A 24,099-nucleotide genomic window follows, 5' to 3' on the forward strand; every position below is an offset into this window, starting at 1 on the left:
AACAAAAGAAGTTGCTTAAAAGCCTCCTGTGAACTAGAACAGTGTGTTTGGTCCTAAGTAGTGCACAACATCTCTCCTAAGGACAGAAAAAACTACAACTCTTAACAGTTAAGTTGGTTAAGTAGGGCAGCTACCAAAAGAAGGCACAGCCAACAGAGCAAAGAGCTGCTGCAGACGTATGGAGCGACAGGGCTGCTGAAGGAGGAGCAGGAGCTAGTGGAGATAACTAGCATGAAGAGGAGCAGCTAGCAGAAACAGGTCACGGTGTCAGATCAGCTCAACCCAAACTGGGCCTTGCTACTAATCAAGACATAATAATCTCAAATCATGAATGAAATCCATTACAAGAGGGGGAAAGTAACCAGTTGGCTGAGCAAGCACTCTGTGGGTGAAATTGTTACACTTGTACTTCAGTAACTAGCTATCACTACCCTCTTTGTTGTCCGGCTAGGTTTTTTCTCACTTTAATGAAAATACCTTTTGTTGGCCATCAGTCAAAAGCAATATGAAAGAGGATTGATGATTCTCTGTGACAGGCAGGATCATGAAAAAGCTGGGAGGCCATGGGAGGAGATAATTGGGAGGAAAGATCAAGAGAAACAAATGGAGTAAAAAAGAATTACTATTTTGGACACCTAAACCAATGTCTAATATAGCGTATTTATTTCTTAGCACAACAGACCCTTATTTCATTTTTAGATAGTCCCAATATATCCTAGAAGACCTTTTCATAAGGGGTAGGACTGGAGTAGCAATGACTACAAGGGTTTAGAGCAGGGATTTGTGAATCAGACATCCTGACTTGAGTTCCAGTCATGAAGCTTTCAGTGACCTTTGGCAAGTTGCTCGACATCAACCTTTTAGAAAACCCATAATCCTGGGAGGAAAGAAACCACAGTAAGAAGTACTATTGTTATTGTTACTTCTTAAAGTTACAGGAGAGAAAGCCTTCTGGCATTCCAGCCTATGTTTATTTAAAGACCTTATTTTTCTCCATGTTCTTGGTGACAATTACTCATTCTAGCAACTGTTCTCAGAAAATATGCATATTTCTGGAGAAAACTCTACTTTATTTCTCTGCCTTCACCACTGTAGCCTTACTATTTTCGTAGGCCTAATCGGTAACAGACAAGCCTGATTCCTTCTCCTCCTCTGCCACGACAGTGAGAGCCAACAATGCCTTTCAGAAACAATAAACTACACACCATATTTTCAGGGATGATGACACGCAAACAATCCTGGGATAGAAATAGACAACGAGGGTATGCTGTACATGCTATATAAGGAGGGTGATTCTGCTTAAGCGTAACAGCAAATTTTAGCAGTTTGCCTACGACTGACTTCCTTGCAGTTTGCTGCAAAAGCAAATCATGGATCAGAAAGGTACTGAGTGGCCAGGCATGATGATTAGAGGTGCTCTGCACCACACAGGATCAGGCTCTTGCATCCTAATACATCTCACCCAACGTTAGTTAATAAACTGCAGGTCTTGTCTGAAGAGCCTACCTTATTATTTCCCTGACAGTCAACAGTAAGAGAGGGAAGTATCCAGGGTACAAATCAGATCTTAGACAGACTGAGTCATTCTCTGAAGTTGCCAGTGTCTCTCTGTTGACTATAAAAGGAGGCTGTGCATTAGGCTCCTGACTTGGATGATTCAGTTACTCTCCTAGGGACAGGCAGGATAAATCCAGACCATGGATAGTTGCATCTACCTACAGATAATTAACTGTATATTACCCTCTCCATTTCTTCATTTATGAATCTACCCTCTTCATCCACTATGACGTAGATCCAAAACCTCAAAGAGTCAGTAGGATTTCAGAAGGTTTTCAGAAGGCCTTCTTAGAGGTTCCTAAGCTAAATAAGAATCCAAATAGTTGTAATTCAGGAGACAGCAAAACAGATTATCTGCAAGGCCTACGTCTTGAAGGACAGTGCTCTAAACAAGAAAAACACTTTTTGGGGCACACAAGATTTTTTCTCCCCAGTTCCACTTCTCACTTCAGTAGGTTCAGAGATCAAGCTGGCTGTTTCAGATTACTTCAGATCCTTTTTCCCAAGACAGCTGTGGAGCTCAAAGTTTTCTCACACTGCTTGTACATCAATGTTAAGTAAACTTCAGTTGGTAACTGAAGCTGGCCCTGAAGTTTGATATCCTTAGCTCTACTGCTCTGTGTGTAAATTAAAAAGTGATCATTATTATTTTTTAATCACTGACTCTTTAAAAGCACAAAGAACAATTGTCTGCTTGGCTTAACAAAGATACAGAGGGATAAGCCACAAAGGTTGTTTCCAAATAATTTCAAAGTTACACTTTAAATGAAATTATAAAGAGGATAGAGTATTGTTAATCACCACCCCCTAAGGAATTTACAGAATAAATATAATTCTATGAAAATTTAATAATTTAAACCTATAGTTCTTTGTGAAGAGTTTTGGTACCAAAAAAAGCAAGATAATAACTTATCTATATTTAAAGAGCAATGTCAGAAGTTTAGAGCAGAGTTCCCTCTCTCTCACATGAGTTTGAACTATTTAAAGCAATTAACTTCTTAGGCCAAAGGCCTGAGACACCCCTGAGGTTCTTGTACCATACAGAGGTCACTGGTTTCAGGGTGCAAATGTACGTGCCTGGTCAGAACCGCAGAGCCTACCTCTATACCAACAGCCATTGTCTGAACGTGCTCAACTACTGAAATGCCACGTACGTGCGCTCCTCACTCGGGAAGCACTGCTGGGGCCCTTCGAATATCAGATTTCTATGCCAGTCACTGATAAAGAGGAAAAACGTGGGGTTTTTTTTTTCAGTTTTGTTTTTCCAACCCCCCCCGCCCAAGAACTTTGTCCTGTTTGCTTTGGACAACCCGAAGCGCACTGTCCATAAATGCTCCATGTCTTTGCAAGCTAAAGGAACCAGAGAAACATCCGTATGAAGTCATCAGATACTAAAGAAGTGTGTGGGCAACATTCTCCTTCTTAGCACAGCAACCTTGTGTGGCAAATCCAACACAATCTGGTTACTGAGTAATAGGGATTGTATAGCTGTGCAGGGTGCTCTTATTCTATTACTCTCTCTGGTGCCACCAGAGCTTAGAGATATACAAATAGCCAGGAAAAATCATCTAAAACTCCTGCATAATCCCATGCCACTGTGGATTTAGATTAAGGAATGACAGTCCTTTTGCAACAGTTCAACATAAGCAACTAAGTCACACAGCAACCCTTGCATTATTTAAATGTCCATGCCATTATTAATTAATTTTCTATCATCTGCAGGACACAAATCAGCGTGAATATAACACCACTTTACTTTCAAATCAGTGTCAGTATTGGTTACTTGCTAGTCCTCTTCACAAGACGCGTGGATCCACAAATCTCTTTATTGCCTAGACTTGCACTCACATCGCCTGAAAATGTGCCAGTTCCTTTGGCAGGAACAAAAGGAATGGAATAAAAATTGCTCTAAAGAAGCAGTTGCCAAGATGTTTTATTGCATGGTCTGTGATGAAGAGTGGATGGAAACAAACAAACAAAAAATGCTTTTACTACAAACTTAACCATTGTTTATTGCACAGATTATGAAGCAAAGTACTAAGAGGCTGTTAAGGACAATATGAGCTTGGAAACACGTGCACATCATATAAGTTAGTCCTTTAGAGCTGTGTAGGTATGTGAATAAGAAAAAAGTGGTATGGTGAATCAAAACTGTGGGGTGCATTATTTATATCAGATAATAAACCAGGTGTGGACACTCTGGCCTCAAAAATTTCTGGAAGGGTGGGGTTAGTGAAAACAGAGGTATTTATGTCTCAGTCACAGATAAGAAAAGGGTGTTTTCTCCCGTTACATCCCACTGGGAGTAGGTTGCCAAGTAGTTTTACCAGTATCGACTTCTGAGTTCCTTTTTCACTACTTTGTGGGGACAATACAACCAAAATTAGAACCTCTACTCACTGTCAAGTAATACTTCAACCATAGGGCTGGTGAGGTCACACACACCTTCTAAGCTCAGATAACATCCAGCAGTAACACTCTGAAAATGGAAATACCTAAGTGGCAAACATTAAGTGCATCTCATTACTTGACACTTTGACCAAAGGGGCTGTGAAAATTCTGTAGAATGCTTTGAATTGTTATGTTTTAATTACTGATCTGTCAGTGGTTGCTGTTTACAGGCTAACTCTGCTCAGATGGCACACAGAGCATGTGATGTATTTTTGCAGGGGGCTGTGGTTGAAGTCATATGGTAGTAAATATAATCTTGACTTGATTATCATCAGGTTTTTTTCTTAGCAACTATTTACAAATAAATCTCGTTTTACAAGACCCAGTGAGGGTATATTACTGTAAACAAAGCATAAAAGGAGATATATAGTTGGATTTCTTCTGCCTTAGGAACAAACCATGACAAGAGGGAAAACTACAGAATTTTGGAGAACTCTTCATTGCCTTGAAGTGACCAAAACCACCGAGTGTATGCGTGCATGTGTGGAGGGATACACAGACTTAATCCTCTAAAATCTTGTGAGAGAGCTAAATGAATCATGAACAGCCTCAAATATCCTAGCATTCTTCTGCAAATGGCCTGCGTACATCACATGCATCACATGAAGTGTTCAGCATTCTCAGACAGTATATGGAGACAGATAGATGTTGGCAGGACATTTTTCCATACAAGTGATGTCAGGATCATGCCCTGATCTTTTTTTTGGCCAGTAAAAGCCAGGCACATTACAAATTGAAGGGCTTGGTTATGAAGAGAGACAGCCTTTCCTCTGCAATACTTTGCCGTCTCCCACAGCAATGGCAGCTGGTAAATGTAATGATATCAGTAGGGCCACATGGCTCTTCTATCCATCACCAGAGCGGATAACCACACAAGGAAACCAAAGCTATGTCCATTAATGTATCTGGGCACAAAGCCAACAGAACGCAGATCCATAAATTTAGAGAAGTCCAGGTGAACTTAACACTAGTCAAGCTTGGCCTTTTCAGTAACTAAGAGGATGTGAGACATCACTACAGCTGGCATGGCAGCAGCCCTAGCCTTCTTAGTACGTGCTTATCCTCTTGCCAGGATGTGTTTGATAGTGTCACCTTGTTGTTTATCACTAGTCCTCATCTGGCATGATGGGCCTGTTCTATTTTGTTATGCAGAGCCATCCCAGCTAGCTCAAGGCTGTGCACATAGCCAAAAAACTTCACCAGCACACACAGTACCTCTACATACACCTATTTTCCAGCTCTTCCTTTACAGACAATCATCACAACCTAGAGTGAAGCAAGAAGAAAGGAGCACCAGCAGTGACCCTGAGAGAGCCATGTGAATCCATGGTGAAAAAGGCTGTCTGTGTCAGTCTACATGTTGGTGTGTATGTTTGGAAATGATGGAAAGACTGAGGATTTCCGTGAGAAGGAATGAAGCCAGCAGAATAAGAGTAGCAGTTTGACTATTCTACAATGAAAGTGCTTTAAAAATACCAAGTTCAAGACTTGCACAGACCCTTTCAATAATGCATCTGATGGGTCTCCACTTTCCTTCCTTCTACTTCAATAGGTTTGCTTCAGGCTTTACAGCTGCACTTGAAAGAGTTTATGAAGCGAGAGATCTCAGACAAAATTCTTGCCTATATGAGACAAAAGGAATGGAGGAGGCCACAAGGAGAAGAGCAGCATTACAAACTCACTTCAGCTCTTTCTAAGGCTGCATCTGCTCATGGTACAATCCCCCTGCTACCCTTGCTGTGTCACGGGGGCCAAGGGAACATATTAGAGAGATGCATGCACAGGAAAACAGTGTAAATCAGGATGTAGAAGTGGAAAGCAGTGGAAATTGGAGACAATATGAGAACAATTTCAAATCTCAACCTCAACAGAAACGGAAATGGTAAATTTGCTGGTAGGCAGTCAGCATAAGGAGAAGATCCAGAGCACACAGGGGCAAAAAAGAAGAGTTACCAAAAATGGGCTGAAGCATCTGCAGCAATTACAGAATATCAGTATGAATGTCAAAGAGATTTTTTTCCTCTCCCTTGCAGGACAGAACCTCAGCACCTCCTCTCACAGCTGTGTTCTAAAAGGATCAAAAAGTGCAGCTCTTCCCTGTCTGAAATGGTAGAGAACGTCTGAAAAACAACTGAAGCAATGAAGTATTTTACACACTGGGCAATCCAACATTTTTATAATGATCCTAAATACTTTTGGTGTGAAGAATTCCCTGTCAGTTCCTGCCAGTGTAGTACCTTCTAACAGCTCACAAATTGTGCTATCCCCCCTTTGTGTGAACGGTGCTCCATTTCCTGTGAAGGCTGCAAATGCATTTCAAACCATTTATTTTCTTTCCTTCTTTAAAATTCTATATATTCATAACTCATTGTCATTAGCACACCATTATTTACCTTGGTTCACAGGTGCCAATTGATATAATTGTATTAATAGATAGATGTAATAGCAAATAATCTTGTAAAATGTCTGATGGTACGAAGTAGTGATTACTACTAATGACATCTTATAGCACAACATTTTTCTTTCACACTGTAACTTGGAAATCCACAATGCTTACGCTTTTTTTTTTCCCCCTACGGCACAAGTTGTATTTTGCTTATGACATGACTGACTGTAAAGATGCCTGACTTTCTATCTCAGAATAAAAATTACTTTTATTTCCTTTAATACATCATGTTCAATGTTTTCAGGTTTTGTGCAGTTCAAACTGAAACCCAGCTAGAATCAAACGGATTTCTTTGACAGTGTGAAACTATCTAAGAACGTACCCCTGACCTTCTAGTAATTCATACAGTGTATAGCCTGTCCTTGCAAATGGTGCAGAATACACCAAGAATTATATGAACAGGCCCTGTTTAACACAGCTTAACCCTTAAATCCATTCCAAAAGGCACATACATAAAGGCTTCATCCAGCTAACCAGTTTCGCAAGACCTCCCTATGAACACTTGATACTGCATACCTAAATACTTGGATCACTCTGGAAAGACTAACTAGGGTAGTTATGTGAGGAAAAATTGATCTCTCAAGATTCATAAGAATCTCTTCTTGGAGATGTGTCTTTACCAAAGGCCATTAATGCCAGACCAAAAGGATGCAAAATAATCTTGGAGTCTGTATTAAGAACATGCAACACAATAAACCTGTCCCTATTCACATCTGCTTTTAAGACAAGATACAAAACGGCTGACACGAGGAGAAAGGTGTAGACGAACAAGCTAAGGAGTGCAAGTTCTGACACGGAGATCCTCTTTCACCAGAAGTTTTACTGCACTGGCCAACAGCTGGAGAGGGTGAGCCATGGGACATCCTGAGAGGGAGAGCTATATCTGAGAATGATGCAAACATGCTTCCTTTTGAAACGAGTGGTAAGCGAAGAGGGGCATCTTCCTTAGAAAAACTACACTACATCATTACTTGTCCAGAAGACCATGAAGTTTAAAAAACTCAGGGGTCTCCTGTCAGGATTTGGTCTCCCAGATCTTTTCTTTTTAGACTTGAACAAGGAAGAACTTAGTTAAAGGTTATTAAGTTTTGACAAGGCAACAAGTTATTGTAGATGAATGTTACTTGTGGTTAGTGACAACATACAGGTAGACAGCTTCACCTGCCAACTGATGGGTGTTTAACAAAATAAGGATAATAGGAATTGCACAAGAGATATATGGAGGTGATTATTTTCAAGAAAAAACGCATCCACATACTCAGATATCTTCCTCCTCCTCATGGAATCTACACTTCATATTTCTGTTTAGCTGATAATTTCATTTATGAGTTACAAAGCATTTATGTTGAATAGTACAGATGTTTAGTGAACAGAATGATTCATCTCTTCCTCTCTACTTTCTAACTGGGACAAAGAGATGCCTGCAGTAAGCGTGAGCTAGGACAGAAACATGTCTGTCATTAAGTTGTTACTTCCCAGATAATAACTACCCATTAGAAGAAAAATGCTGAAAGATTGCTGCCAACAGAACTCACACAGAGACACGCTTTCTAAAGTGATTGTACTCCAGTGACTTATCGTGTGTTTCTTTCCCTCTCACCAAAAGTCACAGTGCCTACAAAAGACCTGTTCCTTTTGAAAATCAGTGACACAGCCCCATTGCTTTGCATATGTGGGAAGTAAAACTCTGAATGAGTGTCGTGAATAAACCTCATACACACTTCGACTGATTTCAGAAGATGTATGAGAGAAAGTTTCAGGTTGGAAAGACTGAAAAAAAGTGTAAATCACCCTCAGGGATAAAGGATACCTAAGATAATATGGTTTCTTATTGACATTATATATCACAACCGAGAAAAGATTAATAACATCAGAATTTATAACCCTTGATTTCTGAGATTTTAACCCCAAAATTGCATTAACTTCACTTAGTTTGCAGAGAGTATTCTACATGAATTCCATGTACGTGGTCTATTTAGTATGTCTTACAAATTTCATTACCATGCAGTATGCTTGCTGATACGTAACTAAAGTGAAGTTACTTAAATTAAGCACCTGTTACACTCAATCCCAGTTTTAGTTATCTATACGGCATGAATATTTGCATGGTTTTATAGGAAAAACTAAACAGGAAGAAATTCTGGCAAACTTTTCCAGACTGCCAAAGGAATGGTCATACATATTTGCACATTAAGCCTACAGCTGCAGTTCTGTCTGTGCTGGTGCACTTCAAGTATGGCACTAACAGGACCACAAATTTGCAGGTTGAGTAAAAGTTGCCTGTCTCCTGCCCTTGCTGGCTCGTGTCTGTTTTGCATGTGACAGGTTTGTTGCTCCATCACTACCTCATTTTTCACTTGGAGGAAGGCAATGACATAGAGAACCCCAGGGACATTAGAATGCTCCATAAACATGATTAGTCCATTCAGCCTCTTCATTTAAAGCAAGTACCACATTGCTACCAACATCTGCTTTAGGCTGTAACGGGGCCCTTAAACACATCACGTCAGCCTGAATGAGCGTAGTCCTGTAACATCTATTGATTGTGCTTGCGTATTTGGCAGCTACAAACATGAAATCTCATACTTCGTGTCAGTTACGCTGTTGTGATGCTATTCAAATGGATTCCTTCGGGAGAGGAAACTTACTCACCTGGAGCCTGAGTTCTCAGAGATGAGCCTGTACCGTGTAAACTGTATTTCTGTGAGGTGGGCTCTGCATATTGGGGTGTGCGGTTCATAGGAGCCAGCAAACTCATAGCACAGGTATGTGGACTCCAAAAGCGGTAATAATGCAAAGATCTTCTAAAGGCCACCACTGAAAGGTCTGTATCTGTATTGTGTCTACACCACATGGTGATCTACTCTAGGTGATCGTGCTCTGGCAGGGGAGTTGGACTAGATGATCTCTAGAGGTTCCTTTCAACCCTTACCACTCTGTGACATGGGAAGGTGAATCACAGTTCAACTACCTTTTACACTTAAAACTCTTTTTTTCTGTTAAACATCTCTTTCTCAAGAACAGTAGAGTACCTAGAGCTAACTGCTCACTTGTGAAAAATTAACCACTGAAAATAGTGTCACATTTTTATGGGGAATGAGCCAATCAGTGTACAAATTGGTGATTTCCAACATGACACTGAGAGATACCAAAAGGCGCATTAGGATTTTAGCATATTTCTATCACGTGAAAACTTGGTTATGGCAATATCCTCTAGATGAGTTACCAAACAATCTTTATGGCTGCAAAGAAAGGACCATTCTTTATCTGCTTTAGTAACAACATTACCTGTTGAACATCCTGCTGGAAAACGCAGAGCTGCAGCCTTTGATGTAGCCGGACTTTCCTGTGTTGCCAGATGCTCTCTAGGCGCCGCTGGTGATGCAGGACTTCATGTACCACGTCCAACACCTGGTGAACAGCCTTGGAGTAGTTTGCAGTAGCAGTGAGGGATTCAGAATTCCCAGGGCTCAAGGGACGCTGTAGGACATCCAGCAAGGCTTTTCCATCCTGGCTCACCTGAGTGAAGAAATAGGTCTACTTCACTGCACTGATTCTTAAATATCCAACAGCTGACAGCGAACAGCCTAGCCAATTCTTTTTCCCCTGTGCAATTTCCTTATTTTAGTCAAAAACGAAGAAAGACCTCACGACATCTCTTTTTGACTTGTACTTACACATTCAGCACTTGTCTTCGCTTCCTATTGGGCCTGCTGTGTCACTCAGCAGGAGCACAGACTCACTGCTGGGATTGCATACAGAAAGAGATCCCAAGACTATATTACGTCCTGACATTCGGGCACTGAACATTCTTGACATATACTAGTTGATGACAGGTGGCATTTGCAACAGCGGGCCTATTTTTGTGAGGAGGTGGCATTTTAAGAAAACCACAGATGGCAGAGTCATTCATATTCTGTATGATGAGGGAGAGTCTTTTCTTCATAGGATTACTAAGAATGTATATACGTTGAGAAGTATGACATTCTGATGCTGTATTTCATTCAGTGGCAGTGAAAAATAAATCAGTGTATGATAGCGATTTTTTTTCCTCCCCAGAAACACCTCAGAGGGACCTACAATCTCCATTTTCAATAGGTTACGAAGCACGTTGGCAAATGCAAAGCCCTCTGCACTCGTGTGACCTTTTTTGAGCATATTTAAACACATATGCAGATGCAAAGGCATTTGGGCATTAAAAAACCAAACAGAATGCCAGATATTTTAATGCCAGATTTTGTCCTGGAACATTCCTGGACCATTTTCATATTGCAGGGGCAAAATGGAACCATAAAAACCAAATTGCTATTAACAAGTGTCTGCATGCATTCAAATCCTCTCCTCTTTCCAGCCTGATTTTCCCTTTGAAACAAACTGCAGCGAGAATGAGAAGATTTTCTGAAAGCATTTTTATTTCTATGCAATCACAATCACCAACCTTGCTAGAGAATGGCTCAATGAACGGTTTTCATCCAGTTTAGATTTTGAACGTTATCAAAGTTGAAATGCATCTGAAGGACCTCCAATGCTCATTTAGTTCTAGAAGTTTCTTCTTCAAACGCAGCAAAAGCGTATGTAATACACATACCTGTGTCTTTTGGCAAGCCACGCCACATCCCAGTCTGTTGCAGGAGTGCGTTCTGGTGTGTTTTCAGAGAAATCAAGAGAGATTTCTACTAGCAAAAGTGGGAGTCAAATTGCACCATACTATGTGACTATTAGCTCGGTTTGGGCAAATCCTTGAAGATTTTTTTTAAATATTCAAGACAATTTGGAATTAGATCAGGAAGTAACTGCAGAGCCCATAAGGAGTGGCTTTCCATACTCAAATTCAGACCAACTGGAAGAATCTGCACATGCTGAAGGCCTGCTGGACTCACAGAGTCAGCGACTGTACTTGCCAACAGCAGTGGATTGTGGCAATATGAGGGAGGATTTTAGGTGGAAACACTGAAGAACAGGTGTTACCTTGGCAACATTATTGAGGTGCCAATAGCTGTGAGGTAGGAAGAAGCGGCTTCTAGACAGGGAAGGAGACAAGCCGTACTAACTACATGCTATTTTATCTCTGGGGAGATAATCGGCAACAATTTAACCACCAGGAAGAGAAAAACAAGGCTATGCACACACTTGGAAGCAGGTTATCAGACCAGAAACTCACCCTTTGCACTGGCTAAAATCAGTGTGCGAACTCTCTACATTCCTGTTACCGGCCTTAGGGCTTACAGATGGTCTGAATCTGTCCCTGGGCGGTGTTAACAGTGCTTTTAGTATAGCACCTGCTGATTTACACTGACAGAAATCACAGCACAATCAGGACTAACAATAAAGGTTCAGAAGTTTACCAGTGAGAGATATGGAATTGCACAGACAATATGACAGACATGCTTTACTCAAGACAACTTTCCTGGATACTTTGTGCCATAATATAGGCCTATTCATACCTACACCATCTCCGAAGCACAGGCCCTTGATGTCAGTTTTTTCTTCCCAGTGGTATAATCCCGCAATTCTTTCAATTTCAGGGGTCAGATCCTTGGGTCAAATATTCTGTATACTAATTATGACTGATCAAAACACCAGAATAAATTCAGTCCTCTTACAAAAAGGTGCTCTTCCAGAGCTAGGTGAATATGGCCAAAAAGGCCTTTGCAATAAAAACCTTCTGTGGTAGGAGCAATGCAGAACAAAAAGATTGTTTCAAAGGCAACAGCTTGTACGCTCCTGCTTCATCTGAAGCTGAGACAGGACAATGTTCTCCCAGATCTGTGCTGTAAGGGAAAGTGTGTGTACACTTCCGCATTCTCTCTTACTCCTTTTTTGAGGCTTACTCCTTTTGAGAAGAAGGAACAGCTTCACAAACGGAGAAGCTACCCACTGTGCTCTTTCAGCCATTACCACCTTCTCCTTGTAACTGCAAAAATAAATCACCAAATCTCTTTTTATGTGAATCTTTTGAATTTTTCAAGGACTGCGCAAGGAGACAAGCATCAACAACCCTGCTCAGTTGCACCATTTCACTTACGTCCCACTTACAATACATTTTTAAGTAGTGCAAAAGTCTTAAACTGAATGGACCTGCATCCAGCATGACTTGCAGTCCCTGTAGGGTGTAAGTGCCAGCACTGCATTTGTCCAAGCAAGTTTGACCATTTCTCACTTATTTTGAAAAATACAGAATTGCTGCTGGACTCTGTGGGAAGGTTTAACTCACCAACTGACACAATACCCATACAAGCTCCTGTCATGTGGTGATATTCCTGTGTTTTGGTTTCATGGCAGGAGAAGGGCTAGGATGAGCAGTATGCCAATAATTCTGTAAGAAGTTGCGTGACCTTGGGTGAACCAAAAAAATGATTTTGTTGTGCTAGCAGAATAATCTTCACAGATGCTGCATACATAGCTAGGGAATAAGTTAAAATCTGTAGATAGCCTATACAGTGGGTCAGAAAGACCTTCAAAGACTTGCAAGCAACTAGAGTAATGGTGCCATCTGTGAAACAGCTACAATTTGCACTTGGAAAAAAAATAAATGCGTCATTAGAGCAAATATTGCTCCAAATACTCCTCTGGGAACAGACAGCAAAGTGCAGTTAATCAAGTCATGGTGAACAACTCAACCAGACTCAAGCCTGACTGGAGAAAACCTCTCTCTCTTCTTCCTTATCTTCACCAAACCACTACAGTCCTCAGTAGGGGTGTCCCACGTTTGTCTCCTGCTGATCATCCACTAGAAACACTGGTGGAACAACATAAACACAGCCCAGCTACAGATATCTAGAGGAACTCTTTTTGCAAGAGGAGAATTTGCCAAAGTCACGTATCTCGTGTATGTCCTCCCTCCAGCACTGTTCTACTCAAAGTAAAAGACAGAGCAACACTTGATTGCCCAAAGAAAGAAGGTCTGTTCTGCCAGCAGCTCGGCTGAGGGCAGGAGGAGATTGGCTAGCTGTAGATTGCCTATCAGGCGCAAGATCTCTGCCTCCAGTATTTCTGAGCTTCACTCAAGTGCAGTAAATGAAAGAAGGCAAATAATTACGGCTATGACCATGGTGTGATGGAAAAAACGTCTCCCTAATATTCTTCGGTTGTCTCTTAGGTTCCTGCAGTGAATCTGAACTGCTTTGTTACACTCTGTAACAGAAGAGAATAGGCCCATATATCCTATTAAATGTTAATTAATACCCTATTAAATATGCAAATTAAATGGTTATTCCAAGAACTGTTCATTATTCCAAATCTCTTAGAATTCTAGAAATAGAAACAGAGATTTTCAGTGACTCCACAGGACAAGAAAGGAAAGAAAAAGCTACAATTTTCATCCCACCATAGAGAGCTCTGAGGGAAGAAACATAATTTTCTATGGGCAAGGGGCATTATCTAGATCGTGGAAATAGGCATGTGGATAGGAGGCAGGACTCCCAGGTCTAATCCAGGCTTTTCAGCTCACCATGTAGTTGTGGGAAAAGGGATGAACATTTCAGAAATAACAGACTGTAACATTTCTGGCAATTCTACATACTATTTAAAAATGCACTTATTAGTAAAATAATATAGAAATGTTTTAAACAGCTGTGTGTGACAAGTTACAGCTTTCTAAGGAAGCATCAGCAAAAGCAATACGCGTGTTAAAGACTGCTTTTGGAAATGAGTTTTAAATGCATTTTCATTTCACAAAAACGAAGACTGGGGCTAATAAACAAAATGCCATTTTCAAACACTATTATTTGGTATTTAATCCCAATTTTACTTAACTTTTAGAAATAGATTTTAAATGCAATCATAAAAACCTTAGTTTTACCTGACTGGGTACAGGTATAAAATTCACAGCTGCAGCTAGAGGACTGTCCTGTGTTCCTTCACACAACCTGCTTTTTCTGAGAAGCCTAAGTATTGAATAAAGAATTGCCCTTTGTGATTGCAACCCAGACTTGCTCATTCTAACTGACTAACTCCCAAATTCTTGCAGGTGTTTGGAAAATAAGAGATTTTGAACATCCCTGACATTCATCAAGGTACCTGCACAACTTCACTGTGTATACATGAGCACCTACCACCAAGCCCTGATCAGTAAATACTCTTCTTTTCTAGTTTATACTATAGATTCTTCCAAGAACATGATGACCAGAGCAAGGGTTGAGCATGGAGGAGAGTTGTTCTATTCTGTTCCAGACTCTTCACTTGGTAACTTACTAAGTATAGCAAGCACTATCAGTCCTCCTGTCCAGCTTAAAAAACTCTGCAAGGAGCAAAATCCCTTGATCAGCAGAAAGACAATCAAGCACAGCACAGGGAAATGAAAAATACAACGAAACCCAAGCATTCAGGAGATCTGTGGATTACTTTCCAACAAGCTTCAGTCTTGGAGACATGAATAGCAGAATAGAGTGGATAAGAATGACAGAATATTTCAGGTTGGAAAAGACCTTTAAGATCAAGTCTAACCCTTAACCCAGCACTGCCAACTCCACCACTAAACTACGTCCCTGAACATCTTGTCCATAAGTCTCTTAAATCCCTCCAGGATGGTGACTCAACCACCTCCCTGGGCAGCCTGTTCCAATGCCTGACAGTCCTTTCAGTGAAGAAATTTTTCCTAATATCCAATCTAAATCTCCCCTGACACAACTTGTAGCCATTTCCACTTGTTCTATCGCTTGTCACTTGGGGGACCAGCCCTCAGCTCTCTGCACCCTCTTTTCAGGGAGATGTAGAGAGCGATAAGGTCTCCCCTGAGCCTCCTCTTCTCCAGGCTAAATTCTTCATTCACTTCCTACAGCCTGGAGTTAGATCTGACTCCTTCTTTGAAAAAAGATGCAGAAATGGAAAGCAGAACTCTCTCATTTAGAAAAGCTAAGCTCCAAAAGGCAATGCCTGTTATCACTTAACAGATACTCACATTCTTCTCTGGGAAGCACATACCTCTGTGTAGGCCTGTGTTACTTGTTCATACAGGGTCTGATGATGATGGATAGCCAATTCCAGGTCTTGCATTTCTGAGGGGAGGCCTCCTTCACTGCACATTTTGCACCAGGCATCCACACCTGAAAGGAACTGAAACAATTCCAGGAACAATGAGCAAAGTGACACAGAACAACATCTCAACATTAGAAAATTTTGTCTGTAGAGTTCCACATATGATTGCAGTAAGGACTGAGGAAAATGAACAGTTACAAAGGAGTCGTTTTGGGCACCCTGCAACAGCACATTCCAGTCACCCTCAGTAGTTGGAGAATACCAAGATCCAAAAGAATGTTTTCTGTTTCTTCTGGATTAAAAACAAATGCTTCTTTAACCAGGCCCAGAAGACACCCATTCTACGAGGCTCTGCACACCATGCAGAGGGGCTACAACATTGCATGCCAAAAAGTAAGGCTGCAACATGTTTAGAAAAAAACAGCATGAGGCACAAAAGGACACAGTTACAGCTCCAGATGGATTTGGCATTGTCTCAGCTGCTGACCTTCCCTCAATCACTTACCTGTCCCCTTAATGCTACTAATCTGAACAATAGAAAACTCCCATTAAAATCAATGGTGAGATTCATTTCAGGTTCCCAACCCAGGGCCAGCTCAGTGGGATTGATAACAGGATAACCAAGGCTTTAAACCCCTGGGTCACGCATTTGATTCTGGCCCCGGTCAGCAGTGAGCAGATACCATAACCATCTGACAGCTTCTAAGCAGCCAAAGCAAAATGAGCTGCTTGTCTCAGTCCACGTCCTGGTGGGCAGACATCCACAAAAAGGGAGGGAAAAAAGCATTGCCATTGCAATTGATATGGTTTAGCACCTTGGTTGGAAGCCTTAACAGACAGCCAGAAACTGGACAGCTTTGGGGAGCAGAAGGATGGAAAAAATATTTTTCCACTCTTAAAGGCCTCCCGAGCAGTGCTGATGCACTTTGGCAGAACAAATTGGGGAAGCTCTCCTGGGTGCTGCCTGTTCTGTAAAAGAAAGGAGTAATTTTGCCTCTAAGGTTCCCATCCTGGTTTTTCCTTTAAGTAGGGCTTACTTCAGTGACACAACTCACATGTTCATATTTTTGTCTGTACTATTGCCTAATACCACCTCATTACTTCTCATTAATATTTTCTCTCCCTCCATCTTCTGTTAAACCAGCCTGCCATACTTTGGGGCTATTTATAAAAAAGAACAGCTAATTATACAACAGATGCAGTGTCCTGCAGGGTGAACGTATAATGCCACAAAGCCATCCCCAGGATCACAGCTTCACCCACTCCTGAAGTGTTCACCTGTGGCTTGTTAGTAAAGCACTCCCTTACGGCATGAAGGGCTGGGAGATTCAAAGTGAAGAATTTAAATTCAACTCTGGCATCAGCATCCTTTTTTATTAGCAGTGTCAAGCTATTCACCACGCTGCTGTGTAATCAAGGCTATAAAGTGTTTGCATTGTAAACACTTCTTTTTGGTGCACAGAGTCAGTGACAAAGAGGAATTCCTAAAGCTTCACGCCTACAGTGTACAAATCTACCAGTGAAAACTGTGCTTTCTAGACGACTGGAGGTAAGGATGGCAGGTTCTCTTGGGTTAGTTTGACTCCTGATCTATTGAACCTCTTCAGATGAAATTCCTGAACACCCCTGCATAAAGCTGAAGTCATATTTCGTGCCAAGGCAGTGGAATTCACAGTATTCCCTATGCAGTTTTAAGAGCACAGAGCTGAGATCAAACCCTTTTGGGGCTGTTACATGAACCTCTTGGTCAAACCATGAACAAAAGACCTTTACACCTTATAGACCAGCGCTCCTGGAATCACACTGTTACGGCTCTTATCCAAACTGCTAAATTCTATCAATTTTAGTACAAGCTCTTATACTCATGTTAACTCATATGCTGCCATATCCCCAGACTATGATTTGCACAGGTCAGAGAAGCCCCGAGAAGATCCTACACACATAACCATATTTTCACCTTGTTGTCTCACAGCTACATCTCTTTTGCATATCTTCTGTACATAAGAAAAAAATCACAACAACAATTACATCAGTAATGTCACTTCTGCCACTCACAGGAGCAGCTGACGTCATCCGTTTTAAGAAGTTTTCAGAAATGCAGCCTCTCAGTGTTTCACTCTGATAGCCTGGAACAGGGCATGGTGGCCTGTGCTGTGTGTGTAGATCCATGCAGGGAGAGGAAAGGTTTTTTTAAAGGATTTTTGCAAAGTGTTAGTTCATACCACAGGACTATTAATTTGAGTATTTTGAAAAAAAGCGGCTACATTAATTTTCATTACCTGTCATACACCGTGGCAGACAAAAACTTTAATAAACATAACTATGCTAGAAACATTCATATCACAAAAATCACCATTTGTTTGCATTGAAAAAAAGATGCATTTAAAACTCTAAATTGCTGACTGTTAGGTTGGAACAGGAGCTGTTACCATCCACTGGATACTCAATACCGTTTAAATTAATTGCCTAAATTTCCACTTAGCCCATAGACTAGAATAGCTCCTGTTTGGAACATAAAAGCTGCTTAAATATGATTTGAAATGACAGGCTCCAATAATTGTCTGTGTTTTTCAAGACTTCAGGAAAGATTAAGAAAAATGTCTCCTAAAAAACCAAAAAAGCCCCTAAAGTACCTTTGCATCTCTAATCCAATCCAAGAGAAACTTTAGAGTAACGACCTACACTTTCTCCTGACTCACAACATATTCACCTAAATTGCAAATTCTCTATTAGGTGAGGTAATGATGGATTCCCAGACCACTTCGTACTAGCTTTCCTCAGGGACTGCTGTGCTGTATCACATGGTGGCTCCAAAACACAGCTCCGGCATTTCTGTGGTTCAGATTTCCCCACATTTTTTGAACAGCCTTTCTTACTGCTTGCTAGGCCTCTGCATGAAAGCTGCAGGATAACCAGGGTTGTTCTCCTAGGGCCTGGAGAAATTAAAACAAAACTCTAGTGTACTTTCATGCTCCAGAATGGGAAAGAAGGGAAGAAGGCCATGAAATTGTTTTCCTCAGTGATCTCCTGATGCTCTGGAATTTTTCATATGAGGCTAATTGTATATTCCCTGTGTTGTTTCTGGAATTTCCCTAACAAATGCAGAAGTTATCTTGGTCTTAACCCCACATCTTATAGATGTCAACTGGCTTTTCCTTTCCTCCTTTCCCTCAAATTCTTCCTTTTTTCTTTTCCTCTTTTTCATTTCCTTTCCTCAAATAGGGGAGTTCAGGACGTGCTCAGAGAGTTCCAGGCAGAGCAGTAGTCTTCCCTAGTTGGGGAGGAAGTTAATCTGAAACAAATGGTCAGGGCTCAGTCTTCAGAGAATCGGGATACGGGTCTAGCATCTGCACCTAACAGCTACTGCCGTACATCACAATTCTGCTGGTGCACTTCGGAGGGTAGGCTCTGACCCCGAATTAATTGCCTGAGGTCTCTTGGCTGATTGAAGACATTAGTTTGTTCATTCTGACAGGATCTGTAGAGAGAGCATTTTACAAATACTTCAGCACACTTTCAGAGATTACATCCAAGAAAGGGAGGACACCCGGTTTGCCTGCTTCCCCCATCTGGCAGTCAGTGGGCTGGAATCTCATCTGGTGTAAATCAGCACAGCGCTCCTGAAATCACAGGGAGATAAGGCATGTGTTCCTATGCTCTCTTGCAACTTCGAATAGCCTCAAACATGCCTAAAGATACAGAAACAGATTCTCTTTTGCATTAGAACATCTCCACACTAGCAAAGCTGGGGCTGGGGCAAGGGGGAGAGGGGGAAGGGGGGCAGAGAGAAAAAGAGTTAACAAAAAAAAACCCAACCCACCAAGAGATTTGTAGCAGGTGGAATTAAGGGACATTTGGGAAACACCTCCACTGAATATCCTAAGTTGCACCTTGACCTGGACGTAGTGATTGCTTTAAGTTCAGTTTACTGGCTTTCGATCAAACACACATGCTGAAGGAAGCCTGGCCAGAGGCTGAGTTGGCAAGATTTGTCTTTTCTTTCCTTTTTTTCCCCCTTTTCTTGATGATGGTTTAGTATGTACAAATTGTGTTTTAACAAAATTAAGGAAGGCACACGTGCACACACACAAGAAAAAGAAGAAACAAAGAAAAAAGAAGAAAAAAAAAGCAAAAGCTTTGATCCAGAGACTCATTCAGCCGAGTTCCATTCAACATGCCACATGTATCTGCTGTAATAGCCAGGAAAGCAACGTGATTCTGAGGCACGTGAAGACAGATGTGAGGTTCAATTCCCAGCAGGGTTGACTCAGCTTTCATCCGTCCAAGCCAGACAAATAGTATTCTGTGAAGTTTTCTGTGTGGGGTCTTTAGGAAGAGACCTTGAAAAACAAGTTGCTTCCTGTTCAACTTGCATATTAGAGAGATTGTAGAGCTTTTCAGAAATCTCTGTCCCAAGCCAACAACCTCCTTGCAGGCTGGGGTGTGCCAAAGGCTGAAAGATTACAGTCCTAATAGACTTGCTTCCTGTTGGCATTCACAGAGAACTTCAATCAATAGGAAGGAATGAACAAAGGGACTGTAGCAGCTTATCGCACTGGAGAAGGAAAGAATCTGTGTATCGGATCAGTATGGGGGACACAGAGGTAGACTGTGGGGGAAATGGTTGGATCTGCAACAAGACTACCTTTACTGACAGAGCAAAGGGAGCAAAAAAGGATTTGACTGGGAACAGAGGAAATAGTGGGTCTATCTACATCTTTGCTTCCGAGATTTAAGCCTTACTTATTGTAAAATAATGAAACCCTGATTTGAGTTTTAAAAAAAAAACATGAGCGATGCCAAATAAGAAAGAGTCATATTTGGAATGAGTGTTTGCTAGACAACAGACTGAGTTATAGACTAAATGCCAAACACCTCATTTTTTAATACCATACAGCGGTCAAATGACTAAACTATTAGCATTCAAGCCACTGGGTTATCCTACCAGACTTACTAAGCAAGGCCAAAATTTTAGTCCTCACTAATGGACACACTGACTCCCACATTTCATTTTTGCAGCAGTCTGAGTTTACAGGTTTCACATCAGCAATTCTCTTCTGCTGATTTGTCTCTTACTACAAGTGAGGAGCAACTGTTGTTCACAATTAGCAAATTCTCCAGTCTGCCTAGGAATGAGACTGGCTTCTGTCAGGAAGCACAAACTTCAGTTCTTTATGATGAGGTACCAAGGCAGGATTGGGTTTTTCAGACCCATCTATACAATTGCGGAGATAAAAGACCCAGAGCCAAAAGTGACATTAGTGTAGCTTTTTTTTTTTTTCAAGTGGAGGGTGAGGCAAAATACCCACTTGACAGTGTTCAAAAGGTAGGAAGATAAAAAACCCCACAAACATTCCCCTCTAGCTTGACAGACAGTTCAATACAGCTTTCTGGTTTATTGCCTTTCATGCTACACAATACCTCAGCAACTCCTCAAATTGCAAACAAGACTGACCCTTCAGAAAAACAGGGGATCACTCGTAAAAATTAAAGGAAAAAAACCCACAAAACCCGAAGAAACCAAAACAAACAAGAACTGATACATTAATGAACCTTAAACATTGTCATTGTGACTATAGACTGGATGAATTCTTTTTCATTTTACTTTATGAACACAGGATGACTGACAACTATTAAAATGAAGACTGTACCTAAACACTACAGTGTCCATCGTACTGAGATGAAAGTACTTGCACTAGGCAGCTCCTTGGTCTATCAGTCCTGTAAGAGCCACTGACTATGCTTACATGAGTAAGTGCCCAGTAGGGTGAGTAATTGCACTATGCTATGGCCTCTTGTCAAGAGGAAACGCAAAAGAGATCCATTATAATTCTACAGATAGAAACAAACAATGAAGAGAACCTTTACTGCTTGAGCTAAACTTTTCCATACATATATACCGATTAATGAGGCACAGTTTCTGGATTATCAGTTACAATTTCTTCTTCAGACACTTGAAGTATGGGTCATTTTGTAAACATCAAGCACACCCACTCCGTAGCTTTGATATTAACTACTTGGAAAAACAAGGACATGACAATACTGAAGAGAGTCCCAAAGCGGTGTTTCACTGGAAAACGAACGTAACCAACACACAATCAAAGCTGAACCTTAGGTGGACCTGGTTTAGGTGTAAAAAAAAAACCTCATAGGGTTTAGTCACTGACATATTGTAACACTCTTGTAGCTATGAAATTATGGACCAATTCTGATAGTCATTAAAGACACAAACCAGTTTTGGGACACAGAAAATTTCCTTGGATGTTCCTAGTTGTCTCTGAAGTCTCTACTTAGTGAGGTCTAACAAAGTTTGAGTCTATGGATAACATTACAAGACTAGGTGGTGGAATGAATTCCACAGGTTTCATTAACAATTAAGTGGTTTAGCTCATAGACCCATACCAGCAGTCAGTTTCTATCCCATGTGTGACTATTCCTGTGCACATAGCACACGTGCATGAGTGCAGATACGTACTGATTTCCTAACCATAATAATCCTGAATTTTATCCACAGCACTGAAGAAATATTATGCAATAAAAATAAGGCAGCACGTTACTGCACCAGCATGCTTGCTGCACACATGATCAGATCCCCTCTCATCACAAAGGCATAAACATATTTTCTTACCCACTCAGGGAAAAGGTACCAGTTCAGGGGGGAAATGCTACTATTTGTTTTTGAGACAGTGATCCACTACAAACCAGGCTCTTAAACTCACTGCATACAAGCCAAAAGCCATCAGCTAATAATTGCAGCATTGTCATTATCGAAGGAGCAGTGGAACATTTTGCCAGTCAGGGAAGCAGCTCACCTGTTCAGCTTTCTGGTGAAAGACAGCAGACATGGCTAAGATGGTGCTGCGCTCATCCAGAGCCGCCGCAAAACTCTTCCACTCTTGATCCAGCTGGCTAGATATTTGTTTAATTTGCTGGGAAGCATAATGGCCTGCCTCGGAAAGCCTTGATGCAACAGACATGATCCGATTGATGTTGACATAGGCATTCTGAAAATTAAAAAGCACATGTAAATAAAGAGGAGGAACCATGACCACCCTCTGCCTTCATTACACATTCCAAACACCACCAGTTGGAGCAAAGCCGAGCAGTTCAGTGAGAACAATCAACCACCCGCCTAAATATGCATCAATAGGAGGCATACTACCTTCCACCCTAAAAATACATCCCTCAGGAATCTTTTTGTACATCTATGCCATTATCCAAGACTGTTATCACCCCTTCTCCCCTTGACTTTATTTATGTAAAACTAATTTGGCATACTTCAGCTATTTACTCACTTCTCAGGGTCTACTCATTGCTTCTATTTTATTCTTGATATTACTGTTGCATTTATTCATATTTCTGGATGCTATATCCACATATTTATAAGTGAAATGTTTGCTCTCTGTCCTGTGAGAACTCTCTGACAATCCTTTATAGACATGCAGTGTCAACAAATGAAAGTCTTACAGAATTTCAAATGGCTCATAAGGATATTCTATAGAAATATGAGAGTTCCCATAGAAATGTCTATTAAATTATATTCTTCAGTTAAAATGTTATCTTTTCTAAAGGTTATTTTAAGCTGTTCTCCAGCAGAGAGATCATTTAACTACATTCTGAATTTAGAAGGATTCAAAGAACCTACTAAGAAAGTAATATTTTCTGTTCTTTCATAATAATTTTCCATGGTGGTTTTTAATTCAGCCTTGAAGCAGTGGAAGGATAAGTTTTTCTCAAACTGGACTGTGGACAGCAATGTAATTGCATTACAATACGCCCGTTCTGCATAGGAACTGTAAACCTGAAAACTAAGAGCCATCATGACAATCTTACGAAGATGCACCATCAAAAGACAAATGACAGCTGTCTTGTGGATTTCTGGAATGTCATTTGATATAAACACTCCTCCTTCCTCTTTCTTCCTCACCGGAGGAAAGAAACACCTCAGAATCTGAGATGTTTTGCTAATGTTGACTCACTGCTTTCTCGTCTCGCCGAGGTATTTCAAAAGAGCTTCAGGAATTCCAGAGAATATAATCTATGAGATCCTCATGCACAAGGACAGACACAGCCCTGATGATTTTAGCAGTACTATTCATGGGCAAATAATAAATCAGAGGTGGAAGTGTTTGTTGGCGCAGGATCTCATCCTAGTGAGTGGGAGCACAATGTGGAGAGGTGACTGCCAATCCAAACATGAAACACAACAGAGCACTGCCAAGGCAGGCACAGGTCCAAATGAAGTTGTGAAGCAGGGCAGAGTATGTCTGCAGAGTGTGTGGGATAACTATGAAGCACACTCATCACACCTGTAGGTGCTAAAGGAAAGAAGGATGGGGCCGCAGCCCTTACAGCCACTCTGCCCTCCCTGGTAGAACCTATGACTGTGGCAGCTGTCACAGATCTAAAGCAATACCCAGCCTCCTGTTTTGGGGTTTTTTCACCCCCTTATCACAGAGCCTTTTCTTAAAGATTAGGTTTGGCTCAAAACTGTCAGATTAATTTTAGAGAAATAATTCTTTTTTTTTTTCCAGTACAATTAGATAAACCTATCAAGGTTGCTCTGGAATTTAAAGTATACTTAGAAAAGGATATTATGATTTGGAATTTTGACAACCAGTCACACACAGGTGGCTTCCTTGTGTCTTCTAGGACAGAAACTGTAATTT

General features: G+C 41.0%; 1 protein-coding gene across 1 annotated transcript in view; it reads right to left on the minus strand.

Annotated features, from left to right (window-relative positions):
- LOC104512871 (kalirin-like) overlaps positions 1–24,099 on the minus strand; it is a 269,469-nt gene that overhangs the window by 17,990 nt on the left and 227,380 nt on the right. Inside the window, 3 exon segments of the mRNA XM_010156032.1 lie at positions 9,743–9,973; positions 15,377–15,508; positions 22,243–22,434. Coding sequence (XP_010154334.1) covers positions 9,743–9,973; positions 15,377–15,508; positions 22,243–22,434 — 555 coding nt within the window.

Source organism: Eurypyga helias, unplaced genomic scaffold (assembly GCF_000690775.1).
Source record: "Eurypyga helias isolate BGI_N326 unplaced genomic scaffold, ASM69077v1 scaffold27, whole genome shotgun sequence".
Classification (NCBI taxonomy): domain Eukaryota; kingdom Metazoa; phylum Chordata; class Aves; order Eurypygiformes; family Eurypygidae; genus Eurypyga; species Eurypyga helias.